Genomic DNA, 13,630 nt, shown 5'->3' with positions numbered 1-13,630 from the left:
CTCTCTCTCTCTCTCTCTCTCTCTCTCTCTCTACCTGTGTGTGTGTGTGTGTGTGTGTGTGTGTGTGTGTGTGTGGGTGGGGGTGGGTGGGTGTTGGTGTGTGGACGCACGCGCGCGCCCATAACAAACAGCATTGTAAAAATACAAATAAACTGTAAATAATATGAAGCAAAAAAAAACTGTTCATAATAAACTACTATTTAATCTGTTATATCATTGTGATTATTTCCAAACTCTGCCACTAAGGAATTATTGTTCTTAATAACTCGTTTACAGCAAACCAGAACTATCCCCTGTGAGGCTCCAATCCAGCATGAAGAGGTCTACACAGTTAAGGTAGTTGTAAAAGATGGTAATAAAGAGGAGGGGAAGCTCGAATCTTATTGGTTCATGGGGTTTCTCACCATTTTAATGTGTTCTCATTGGGCCACAGATTTCCCACCCATTTTATATCACATGACCAGTAGTGAATTACATCATTATCTTGAATAGTAAGTAGTCCTCTTGCCTAAGTTGTATGGGTTGGGCTGAGCAGGCATATTCCTGGATGACCCTTGATCAATTCCCAGTGACTCCCCATGATGGGGGGTAGGGAGGGGATCGGAGAGTGTGGGTGACCATGAATATAAGCAACCGAAGTGTGAACCCTGACACTGGAAGTTCTCGTCAATGACAATCAGAGAAGACCATTACATGGTCCAGAAACCACACTGACAACCTACTTGGGTTAGTCGCCCCATCCATGATGAGGTCACAAGTGTCTGGCATGAGTTCAGATTATGCAAGGATGATACCTGTTTGAAAGGGTGGTTTCCCATGAAAAGATCTGCTACTGTACGGTCAGGTGGCAATTTGAACAACTGCTTCTTTCGAATGCGAGTCTAGTGCCTTAACCACTGTGCCATTAAACACAGTGTTTAGTATTAGCAATAACTTCTAAGTTATCAGTAAAGGCTAAGCTTTGAACACTGATTCATTCTCTCTCTCTCTCTCTCTCTCTCTCTTTCTCTCACACACAAAGTCCATTGTTTATAAGTTCTGAAGCCTTTTTTTCCTATTCTATAATAACTTTGCTTATTAGTTAAACAAGAGAGGGAGATGGGAGACCCCATCTCCTTGTCAAACAAAAGGACTCTGAGATTTTATATTCAATGTCACATTCATGAGCATCTGACAGATTAGTTACTGAGTTTTTCACTCTGTGTTCCTCTACGAAAAAAATGTCTACCTGAGCACAGAGTTATTTTCTTGAAATATATGGAATTGTTGAACATGTTGTTCATCTCAACCATATATCTTCCCTGAAGCCCCTTTGAATTCCTCAATTAAATAATTAAATGGTCTGTCTTCTTGTAGATGGTTTACCACAGTTCTACAAAATAACTGTCTTAGAAACTGCCAAGAGAGAAAACCAGTCTTTGCAGCTGTGTCAGTTTCACATTTTCGCCTTTTCTATACTATGGGGAATTGCATTTTTGCTGGGACTTTATTTTGAAAAGTTATCTTGCAGGTTCACCATAGACTCCAGGGACAAAGAAAAATGAGATTTACATCACTTGAGGAGTGTGAGTGGTGTACCTTCAAGACCCAAAGAGCATAACCCTTGGCTATGAATCAAATAGGGTGACTCGGCAATCTGACATACTGTGGCCAGAAATCCTTGGTGTGATAATGAGGGCTGTGGAAAGGAACAGACGTTGCGTGCATGAGATGTGCTTGTATGAATGTGTGTATGTTTTCTATTTCAGAAGAAGGCCTTTGGGCAAAAACTAAAATTTATAGCAGTCTGTTTTGTTGTGCCTCTCTGCGACTCAACGTCTCCTGTTATGATGAATGCTTTTCATAAAATTGTTGTATTTCATTATGAGTGTTCCAAGTTTGTATCACATATAATCAGGATGTCATAGTACAATTGTGGTTAAACTGTTTACTAATGAGCAGTTGGAAGGTTATTTAACAATGGAATAGCTGTCAAATGTATAGGTTATGATGATATTAAACAAATTCCAATAAGGAATATGTACCTGGAGGATTACTTGCCACTAATATCAAATAATAATGGTGACGATCTTAGACTACATAAAGAAAGTGCAAATACAAAACACAAACAGTGAAACCTGGTGTTGTGCTTACCTCCATGCTGCGTTGGTTCCAGAATTCGAGAATGTGACAGTGAAAGCTTCCTGTTGAATTCCGAAAATCCAGAAACAACACCTAAAAATTAATCACACAGAAATATGTAAAACTGAATGTATAAACAAAGCTAATTGAGCAATAACATTCGGAAAGTGAATCTTAGTACTATAATAACCAATATTATTTGGAACTCAATGGTCATATAAAGGGCATTTCCACGAAACACTAGAAAAAGCAAATTTTAAAATATGTTAGCTGTGTTTATTTGCAATTTTGAATGTTCCATTTCTTAAAACAGTCTTCTTCCACGTGCTTCCGGTAATTTTATGGCAGTTTCTTCCACTGTTTCCAGTAATTTTATGGTTGTTTTATCTTTTGTTATAACTTTCATTGCCATTAAATTTGCCATGAAATGAAAAAAGTAAAGTTTAGAAATCAATTAAAATTGGAAAGCCTAACACTTTTCACTACTTTTTTCTTGTCAATGCACTATCAGTCTGTCATTTTTATAATGTATTGTTGTTTGTATCTGAGTCATTAATTGTTAAATATGTTATTTGATCCAAAGTGTCCCATCACCTATTAGTGCACATTAATATGGGGTGTGTCTGCCCTTCATCTTTATAACATCTGCTTATAACTCTGCTAGGGAATCTTTCAGTGATGTGTATGAATGTCTGTGGAGGAATGACAGTAAATTTCTCCCCAAGAACCAAAACCACAGAAGGTAGTGTTGTTAAACACTGCAGCCTGGAGAGAAGTCAATGTGCTGACTCATCCAAGAAGTGATCCATTGGCTTCAACTTAGGATTCTGGGCAGGCCAGTCCATTTCAGGAATTTTATTGTCCACAAGCCATTGCCTCACAATGCTGCTTTATGATATGATGCACTGTTATGCTGATACAATCAATCATTGTCTCTGACACAAACAGTTATCATCTCTGATAGAAACAGTCATTGCCTCTGAATTTCCCCTCTACCCTACAGAGCTCACAACACTGTCAAATATGTTAATATCCTTCCACATTTTGCAATTTCTTAACCACAATAAGCAAACACACCGTAACCACAAGAACTAGCCCATACGGTAACACCACCTCCATAATGCATCGTTGGTACTACACATGATGGCAGGTTAACACACACTTGGTACTCGGCAAACCCGAACACTTCCACTGCATTGCCAGTGTATAACAAGATTCAAGACTCTAAATCACTTGTTTCCTGCCATCCACTGTCCAGTAGTATTGCCCTTTATACCACCTCAAACATCACTTAGCATTCCCTAAACAAATGTATGGCTTATGAGGAGCTGCTCAAACAATGTACCCCATTTTTTTAACTCCCTATGCATATCCATTGTATCAGCTGAACTGCTAGCAGCACTTTGGAGCACACGAGTGATTCCTTCTGCTGGCTTCTTGTGATTTTTTTACAACCACTCTCCACAATGCTTGAAGGATCCTGTCCGGTAACACATATTAAGGTGACATCAAATGATTAGTCCATGTCCAAAGGCAGTGAGCCATCCCGACCAACCACTCTGTGTTCCTGCTTCTCTACAGAAGACACAATACTCTCCATCTCCCTTTATACTGGTGGGTCCACCTCTCATGACATCCAGTGGTCATTCCCACTTTAGGTAGGGATGTCCAGATACTTTTCATCAGATAGTGTATTTCTATGTTAATGGTTTTAATGCTTAATCAAAAATGAGCCAAAAATGGAGCTATTAGTAAAAAAAGTGATATCACAGATGAAGAGGTGTGCGCAGCAATCTGAGAACTTAAAAACAATAAAGCAGCTGGTTTGGATCCAATCTCAGCTGAAATTCCAAAATGTCAAGATCCACTCTTAATTCACCACCTTACTAAACTGTGCAATACCTTTTTGCAAACTAGGCAAGTTCCAAAAGACTAAAGGTGTGACACCACTGTTGAACTACTGAAGAAAGAAAATCTAAGTGTAGCAGTTATCACAGAGCTGAGAGAACATAACTGGAACTCTTGCAGTTTGCTAATACACAGTAACTTAGTTTAGTTTCTATTTCTCACATACTTCAGCAATGAAGTGAATTGTACCTCATATTTTACTTGTGTATGCTAGAATGAATGCATGTTCTCACAGCGATATTCATTAATAAAATATTCTTGGGTTTCAAGCTGCGACGAGTGGTTAACTGCCCATGAGCTTTTGGCAGAGATCTCCTGTGCCATTGTCAAGTGATTGACCTTTATGTGGATGCTGCTACCGTGCTTATATATCCACGCTGTTGCCAGTGATGTCACTTGTGCTCAGTCCCACACCATCTATGGTGATGTTTTGGTGGTGCAACCATTGTGCCCACTTCAACTCCTAAATCACAGGATGCCAGGCTGTACTCAGTTACAGTCCACCATCTCTACTGTTTGTGCTGTCTCCATTGCTTCGTTTATTACACTATCCCAGAAACTGTTGGTCCGTTTAATAATAGAAGTCCAGTTGAATTTAATTCAGTGTGTTTTCAAGTGCATGTTCCACTACAGCTGATTTCTTGGGATAGCATAGGCAGAAACACCTTTAATGTTCTATGCACCAGTGTTCAACAGTGTGGACAGTCTGGCTGACATAAAGCCACCCACATCCATACAGTATATTCCAAGTTTTCTGAGGCCCACATCATCTTTCACCAGATTCTTTATTTGCAAGATCTTTGCTGGGGACCTAAAGACAGTGTTGGTTTTATGTCTCTTCAGGAGCTAGCTAATATTTCCTGTTATTGAGCCATGAAACGATAAAAATGCAATCTGAGATGTGAGATGTGGGCTGGGTGCACACAGTGCAAATTGTAACTCGTATTGGCAAGAATGATGCCTGCTGCCTGAGTTCAGAGGCCATGTTTGGTTCCTACAGGCAGTTGGCTGATGGGGTGAAGAGGTCTAACCTTGCTATCATCCCCAGAATGGACTGCAGTTCACTGGCTTGGAGCCGAGTGGAAGACTTAAATGCTCAGACAATTTTGTGATAATATTGTATGTGGATTTCTTGACCTCAGCTATCAGGTGTAGAAACGTAGACCCCCCTTAATGGGTCAGCCATGCCTGACATGCAGGACGCAGCTACCAAAGAGATGGAGTAAGTGCTGCGTGCATATGTAAAGTTTTTACGATAGAGAAATCCCTCCACAGGCCCAATAAGATGAGTTCTGAGTCCAGAAATGGTAGCACTCATCATTGCAGATCAGAGAACGTTAATAAAGTATTAGTTAACTGCAAAAGCATCCATGGGAAGGTTCCCAAACTAGTCTCACTCATAAATGGTAACCCTGCCCACACAATACTCAGGACAGAATGTTGGCTGAAACCAGACATCAACAACAATGAAATTCTAAATTAGGACTGAAATGTGTATTGCAAAGACAGGCTGAACACTGGTAGTGGATACACATTTATAGCAATAAAAAAATATGATAGTAACTAGTGGGTTTAGTTCAGATATGGGTAAAGACAAATGTTTAAGGTGGATCAGTCACAGGGGGAAACTAGGAAAATATTTAGTGTATTTCCTGTCGTGTTATAGTTTGATGTGGAGATTTCAACTTACCAACTATAGACTAGGAGACTCAAGTGATCAGGACAGGTACTAGGGACAGAGAATCGTGTGAATTTGTTCTAAATGCCATATCTGAAAATTACCTCAAGCAGTTAATCAGAGAACTGAATCATGAAGGTAACATCTTGGACATGCTGCTGATAAACAGACCTGAACTTTTCAACTCATTCAGCATAGAACAGAGAATCAGTGATCATAAGACTGCTATAGCTGACAATGCTGAGCATTAATGGATAAAGTTCAAAAGCGTTGTACAATACACTTTAGACAGGCATGTGATGAGCAAAATTGTGAGGAATGGAGGAGACCCACCATGTTAGAAAGCTGCTATAAAAGCAGAGAGAGTTTCATTGTGAATTTAAACATAGCCAAAGCCTCACTGACAAACAAAACTTAATAAAGCCAAAATTAGTATAAGGAGGGCCATGTGCGAAGAGTTCAATTTATTTGAAAGTAAAATTCAATCTACAAACTTGACAGAAAATCCTTTTGTTTTGGCCTTGTGTTAAATCGGTAAATGGATAGCAGCCACATGTCCTGATACTCTGTGACCATAATGGCACTGAATCAGAGGATACACAGAAAATGCCAAAATACTAATCATCCTTTTCCAACACTGTTTCACAGAGAAAGGTTGCACTGTAGTTTCTCCTTTAAATTGTTGCAAAAATGACAGGTACTGAAGTAAGTGACCAAGGAATAGAAAAGCAACTGAAATCACTCAACAGAGGGAAGGCCTTTGGACCTGATGGGATACTATTTTGGTTCTACATAGAGTATGTGAAAGAACTTGCTCCTATTCTAACAGCAGTGTACCGTAAGTCTCTTGAGGAGCAAAGCATTCCTAATGTTGTAAAAAAGCACAAGTCATCCCCATTTTCAAGAGGGGACACCAAACACACACTAAACTTATAGGCTTATACTCCTGACACTGATCTGTTGTAGATTAGTAAAACATGTTTTATGTTCATGCATTATGACATTTCAGGAGACAAAAAATCTCTGTAGGAATGAAAATGGGTTCTGAAAACAACAATCATGTAAAACGCAGCTTTCTCTGTTTGTCCACGACATCCTGAAAGCAACAGATAAAAGCATCCAGGTAGATTCAGTGTTCCTTCACGTCTGGAAGGTGTTCAATACAGTGCTGCACTGCCATCTAATGAACAAAATTTGAGTGTATGGAATATCAAGCCAGCTGTGCAATCTGATTCAAGAGTTTCTAGCAAACAAAACACAGCATGTCATTCTGAATGGAGAGAAGTCTTCAGATATAAATGTAACTTCACAAGTTCTCCAAGGGAATGTTATAGGACCACTACTTTTCACAATGCATACACTGAAGAGCCAAAACATTATGACCACCTGCTTAAAAGCTTGTTTGTCCGTCTTTGGAATGAAACACATCACTGATTCTGTGTATCAGGTATCCAACAGTTCGTCAGTAGTTTTGTGGAAGTACGTGGCATTAGATGTCTACACACTGCTCGTGTAATTCGCGTGAATAATGGGCTGCTGATTTGCGTATGTGGTGATGGCGCCCGATAGCGCCCCAGATAAGTTCAATATGATTTACATCAGGTGAATTTGGTTGCCAAGATTTTAATATGGGTTCATCACAATGCTCCTCAAACCACCGTAGCACAGTTCTGGCTACAGGGCATGGATAATTGTAATGCTGAAAGACGACATCACCATCGGGGAAGACAACAAACATAAAGGGATGCAGGTAGTTCACAACTGCCAACATGTCTTCGAATACTACCACAGGTCTCATACAAATGCAGGAGAATGTCTCCCATAGCATAATACTTCTCCTACCAGACTGTGTCCGTGGTGCGCTGCATGCTTCGAGCTGCGATTCTGTTTTTGTGGAGATGACCATCGACCTAGTGTATCAAAAATTTGATTCACCTGAAGAGCCGAACATTTCCATCAATCAACGGTTGAATCTCAATGGTCCCATGCCCACTGTTGTAATTAATGACGATGCTGGGTCAACATGTGAAAACAGAGGGGTGGTCTGCTGCGAAGCTCCATGTTCAACAATGAACAATGAACGGTGTGCTCTGAAACACTTGTGTGTGCACCAGCATTGTGCTCTTTCAGCAGAGATGACACAGATCACCATCTACCCCACTTTACAGGGCCAACAAGGCTCCAAACCCCACGTTCTGTGAAGAGTCATGAGGGTCCCCACCATTTAGCACCTACTGGTCATTTCACTGTTCTCCTACCTCTTTCCATAGGTGTTCACGACAGTAACACGCGAGAATTCAACCAGCTTCGCCGTTTATGAAATATTCGATCACAGGCTCTGCACATTAATAATCTGCCCTTTGTCAAAGTTGCTTATCTCAATGGATTTCCCTGTTTGCAGCTCATATCACTGCTAGGGTGATTCCCTGTCCATGTCTGCTCTGCTTACTTTTGTTACCGCCTCACGTGCCTGCAACCACACCAGGCAGCATCCAATGTTGCGATGGGCAGTGGTTATAATTTTTTGTCTTATCAGTGTATAAATAACCTAAAAGATAATGTCGGAAGTTTTCCATGAGGCTTTTTGCAGATGATGCTACTGTATACAGGGAAGTCACAATGTCAGAAAATTGTAGCAAAATGCAGGAAGACCTGCAGAGGATCAATGCTTGATGCAGGGAGTGGCAATTGATCCTCGACATAAACAAACGTAACGTACTGCGAATAGACAGACAGAAAGGTCCTTTATTGTATGAATACACAATTGCAGAACAGTCAATGGAAGCAGTTCTTTCAAAAAATATCTAGTAGTATGCATAAGGAGCGATTTGTAGTGCAATGACTACATAAAATTAATTGCATGTATGGCATTCATCAGACTAAGATTCAGTGGAAGAATCCTCAGGAAATGTAGTCCATCAGCAAAGGAATTAGCTAACAAAACACTCGTTCCACCAATACCTGAATGTTCCTCAGCAATCTGGGATCCATACCAGATAAGATTGATAGACGAAACAGAGAAGATCCGATCCAAACAAAAAACAGCACATTTTGATACAGGTTCATTTAGTAAGCCGATAGTGTCGTGGAGATGCTCAGCCTACTCTGATGGCAGACGCTGCAAGAGAGGTGTATGTTAAAGTTTTGAGAGAGTAAATTCCTAGAAGAGTCAACCAATATATTGCATCCTCCTACACATATCTCACACAAAGACAGAGAAGATAAAATCAGAGACATTAGAGCCCACACGGAGGCTTACCAGCAATTGTTCTTCCCACGAACCATCCGCAACTGGAAAAGGAAAAGTGGGAAGTGGCACTGGTACACAAAGTACCCTCTGCTACACACTGTAAGGTGGCTTGTGGAGTAAATATGTACATGTAGAATGTACATATTGGTGAGATATCACATTTCTCTCACAACCAAGCGAAGTCTTTTGCCCTGTTCTTCTAGAAAAGGATACAAGAAGCAGCAGACTGTCAACTATGAGAACAACAGGCTGGCTTTCAAAGTTGGAGATCCTGCTCTGAACATACATTTGTTCTGCAAAATATAACTGAACAGTGCACAAAATTCAACTGTGCACTGCACACAAATTTCATCAGTTTTTGAAAAGCATTTGACAGAATCCTTGCAGAATATTGTAGGCCTAAAAGGAATTCCTTACCATCTCATTGAGGTTTTCAGAACCCTGTATCTATAGATTCGAGTTCCTGTATGAGAACAAAAGATGAGAACACCCTTTTCTTTACTATTCTGACAGGCATCACTCAAGTATGCATTTCGTCACCATTCCTTCTCATATTAGTTATAGATTTCATAATGAGAAGAACTATGGACAACTCTAACATGAGCATATGTCTGAATGAGCAATCTACACTAAAAGGTAAGTGTACAAAAATTTTGTGGACAAAGTTCCGGAATTGTTTGTGTACAACACCTAGTTGTCTCCTCTCGTTCCACTCACAAATACGAGTACAAAACAACTGTCTACATACCTCTGTATGGGCCCTAATTTCTCTAATGGTTGTGGTCCTTGAGGCAAAATGTACGTTGAAGACAGCACAATCGTTCTGCAGTCAGCTTCAAATGCTGGTTCTCTAAATTTTTTCAATAGTGTGCCACAAAATGTACGTCTCCCCTCCAGAAACTCCCATTTGAATTCACGAAGAATCTTCGTAATACTCATATGTTGATCAAGCCTACCATAACAAATCTAGGGGAATGCCTCTGAATTGCTTTGATGTCTTATTATAAACCCAACTGGTGGGGATCTCAAACACTCGAGCAGTATTCAACAATGGGTTGCACTACTGTTCTATATGTGGTCTCTTTTACAGATGAGCTACACTTTCCTAAAATACTCCCAATAGATCAAAGTCTACCGTTTGCCTTAGTGATACACCACTGATACTGCATTTAAATATTACAGGATTGTTTTTCCAGCTCATCTGAATTAACTTAAGTTTTTCTACATTTACAGCAAGCTGCCATTCATCACACTAACTGGGTATTTTCTCCAAGAAGCCCACACAGCAATCAGATTTTTGAATTTTTTTTATGTTTATGGTATGTGAAGTCCAGAACTCATATGTTGATCGTCCACAGCAAACCGATGCAACTCTCAAAAATTTTCGAGAAAATCCATTTTTAATTTTCCAAGTACCTTTAATATCCTAAACTAAGGTCGAATTTTGTACAGGTAGTGTAGCTCTGTTGTAGAGAGCTCATCTTAAATGAGAGCAGCCTGGGTTCGACTGTCACACGAACCAAATTTTTAAACAAAGGTGCAGGTCCTACTACGAGCATCTCCCTGAAGCATAAAATACATTAAGATGAAAAAAAGAAAATGGTAATGCTAGAGATTGGTAAGCTGCTTAGAGTCACATTTTGGTTTTTTTCCCAGTTTGAATACCTACAGCATTTAAATATAAAAGTCGTTAATATTATGCTAGTTAACACACACACAACTGTCATTTTTTATGAAAAATGAACATCATCTTTTTCTTAATTATATATCACACACAAAAAGCCAATTTTCATTCCAAATATAATTTTTTTTTTATAAAATTTGCATTGGTCATGTATCGAACCCAGGCCAACAACTCACCAAGCGAGCATCCTACCACAAAGCCACACTGCCTGTCAAAATATCGAGATTAATTTAGTGTACTAAAGGTGCTCAGAAAACTTCAAAGTCAATCTTTTTGAGAGTGGCATCAAACAACTTTGGGATATCAACATTCGAGTCTTGAACTTCACATACCATAAACATAAAATAAAATACAACTGCCGTTTCATCACCTTGAAGTCATTTTTGTATCCTTCAGCAGTCGGTCAACCTTTCCATACAAAACACTATCATCAGCAAACAGCCACAGATTGCTGCTAATCCTGTCCATCAGATCATTTATGTATATAGTGAATAAGAGCTGTCCTATCACACTTCCCTGGGGCACTTCTGCGGACCTTCATTAACAATCTGCACTGAGGCACCATGTCAAATATTTTCCGGATGTCTGGGAATATGGAATCTGCCTGTTGCTGCCTTTGCACTGGGGGATGACATGCATGAAGGCATTGGCCTGGCAGCACGTCAACTGGCCTACCATTAATGCCAAAATTGAATGTGTGTGCCACTCCTGTAATGCCTGCTCCCTCAATCAGGCGACTCCTGCTCACGTTTCCCACCATGTCCCCAGCCCCACCACCCATGGCAGAGGGTCTACATTGATTTTGCTGGGCCATTTAAGGGAACTATGTGGCAGCTTGGGGACATGCTCTCTAACTTCTCATATGTGAAACGAATGTCACCATCCATGCCCTCGAGAGGATTTTCGCCAGGTGACTTGCCACCTGGTGTCGACTAGAGCTCCCAACTGACAACTGCACAGCTTCTTCCACACATTCAAAACTCAGATGCTGATCACTTTACAAATGTCATGTGCCAAGGATGCCCTGCACAGATCCCTCAAAATGTACAAAGTGCACCACAGTCAACAGGTTCAAGGCCAGATGAATATTGCATCAACTTTGCACCCTTTTAGAATTCCAGCATCCCAAGCACTGTGCCCAGCCTGCATACAGGCTTGCCTGTGCATGGGGCACTTGTAACTGGGCACGCACACTCAGCTGGTATCCAGGGTGCATCTATGGGGTTTTCGCAGGCTACAGGGACACTCAGTTGTTTGATGTTGCATACAGGCACATCCAATGACCCACCTCTGCAACAAGTTCCTGCTTAGACTAGTTGCAACTGGCATTCCCAAACTCTGCCTCTGCTCCCCAGATAGGACACTACAGCTGTCACCAGCGAAGCCTCTTGGTCTTGCCTCATGAGCCAGTACAACCTCTACCCTGCAACTCCGCTTGTCAGCAGGACAGCGAGGGGATCACAGTTTCAGAGTCTGTGGAGACAAACCCATTTTCTCTGACCCTACCTTCCCTCACTCAGGTTGTACCAGTGCAGCTTGCTGCCTCTGATGCATTGCCATCTTCACTGTCTCCAGGTTGTACTGGTGCAGCTTGTTACCTCCGGTGCACTGCCCCCGCAGTTCGCGGCTAGGTCGCTTGAGAAGGCCAACCCTAAGCCCATGGTTCTGTTGGTGTAGAGTGCTGTTACTCCGCCCAACTTCCCCCCCCCCCCCTCCCCCCAATCCCTTCCCCACCCCAACAACACTGAAAGGAGCTGGAACATTTTCAGACCTAAGTGCCAATTTCAGGGGGAAGGGACCTAATATCCTCGCTGCTGTCCAATATCGATAGTGACTCAGAGGCATTACTGCTTGTGATTGACAGGTGTCCCCACCAAAGGCATGTGCAGCATTTCATATGGGCCCCATCACTCACAGCAAAAGGGCTATGCAAGGAGCTGCAATTCAGTCTCGTAAAGTAGTCGAATACCAACCCTGCTCTCAACATTAATTTTCTGGCTATTTTTACTGGTATTTATTGAGTTCTCAGCTCACAATGAACTTGGCTGTGTTTAGCGATTACTCATTTGCATTGGGAACTGATGCAAAACTGATCTTGGCATTTACTGAAATATCCTTTTTATTGTAGATATCTTTAGTCAAATGACACACCACTTCCAGTACTCCACTCCTGAATTATAAGCATTTTTTATCTATTTCAAAGTGGTTCTCAAACCTCTCCATTCAACTTTCTAGTAACCTATATCAACACTGAAAATGTATGAAAAGATTCCATAAAATAATCAGAAATAAAAATGACAAGAAGTCAAAGAACAGAATCTGAGGGTTTTTGAGAGTCAGGATAGCATGCAAGGAGGTATCAGAGTGGCTATGAAGTTGAATGAGGTTTTTACTTTTTACTAGATTTATAATGCAGCCTCATTTGCAGATTTTTTGAAGATAGGGAAGGTGTCATTGTTAATAATTGACATTTGTAGTAGAGTCATTACACTGTATTTGTCACACACTTATGTCAAATGGAAACAGTGAACTATGCACACAAACCCTAAAACATAAACGTAACACAATTCAGAAGGCAAACTTCCATGGCCGGTATCTGCAATATTGCTGATATTTGTATTATGGGCATTAGGCCATTGTTCAAGGCATAATTCTCTGCGTAATGTGCTGTCTTCCAACGCTGGACACATCATCGGAGGCTTTAACAACTCAGAAAGCCAAACTGTTTACATGCATCCACACAAGAGTTTTTTTGTGATGTCATCAGACTCCTGCCTAAGATCACAGAGTCATGCCAATGTATGCAATGGATTTGTGGGGAAGAGCTGGCACAGTTTGTTTTATTAAACGCTAATTCCCACACCATGTCTAATTTCAATCCTCCTCCTCCTCTTCTGTTGAAATTGTTTTTGTGATTTGATATTTCTATGGCCTCTGCACATCCTAGGAGAGTAATTATTATATCTTGTAAAACAACAGTGTCTGAGAA

At 40.7% G+C, this 13,630-nt stretch overlaps 1 protein-coding gene across 3 annotated transcripts in view; it reads right to left on the bottom strand.

The window, feature by feature from the left end:
- Positions 1-13,630, bottom strand: part of LOC126469796 (cyclin-dependent kinase 17-like) — a 205,977-nt gene that overhangs the window by 132,756 nt on the left and 59,591 nt on the right. For all 3 annotated transcript variants that reach the window (XM_050097050.1, XM_050097049.1, XM_050097052.1), the window contains one exon: positions 2,134-2,214. In XM_050097050.1, the coding sequence (XP_049953007.1) occupies positions 2,134-2,214 (81 nt within the window). The remainder of the gene's footprint in view (positions 1-2,133; positions 2,215-13,630) is intronic.

Source organism: Schistocerca serialis, chromosome 3, assembly GCF_023864345.2.
Source record: "Schistocerca serialis cubense isolate TAMUIC-IGC-003099 chromosome 3, iqSchSeri2.2, whole genome shotgun sequence".
Taxonomy (NCBI): domain Eukaryota; kingdom Metazoa; phylum Arthropoda; class Insecta; order Orthoptera; family Acrididae; genus Schistocerca; species Schistocerca serialis.
This window is presented reverse-complemented; position numbering and strand designations above follow the sequence as displayed.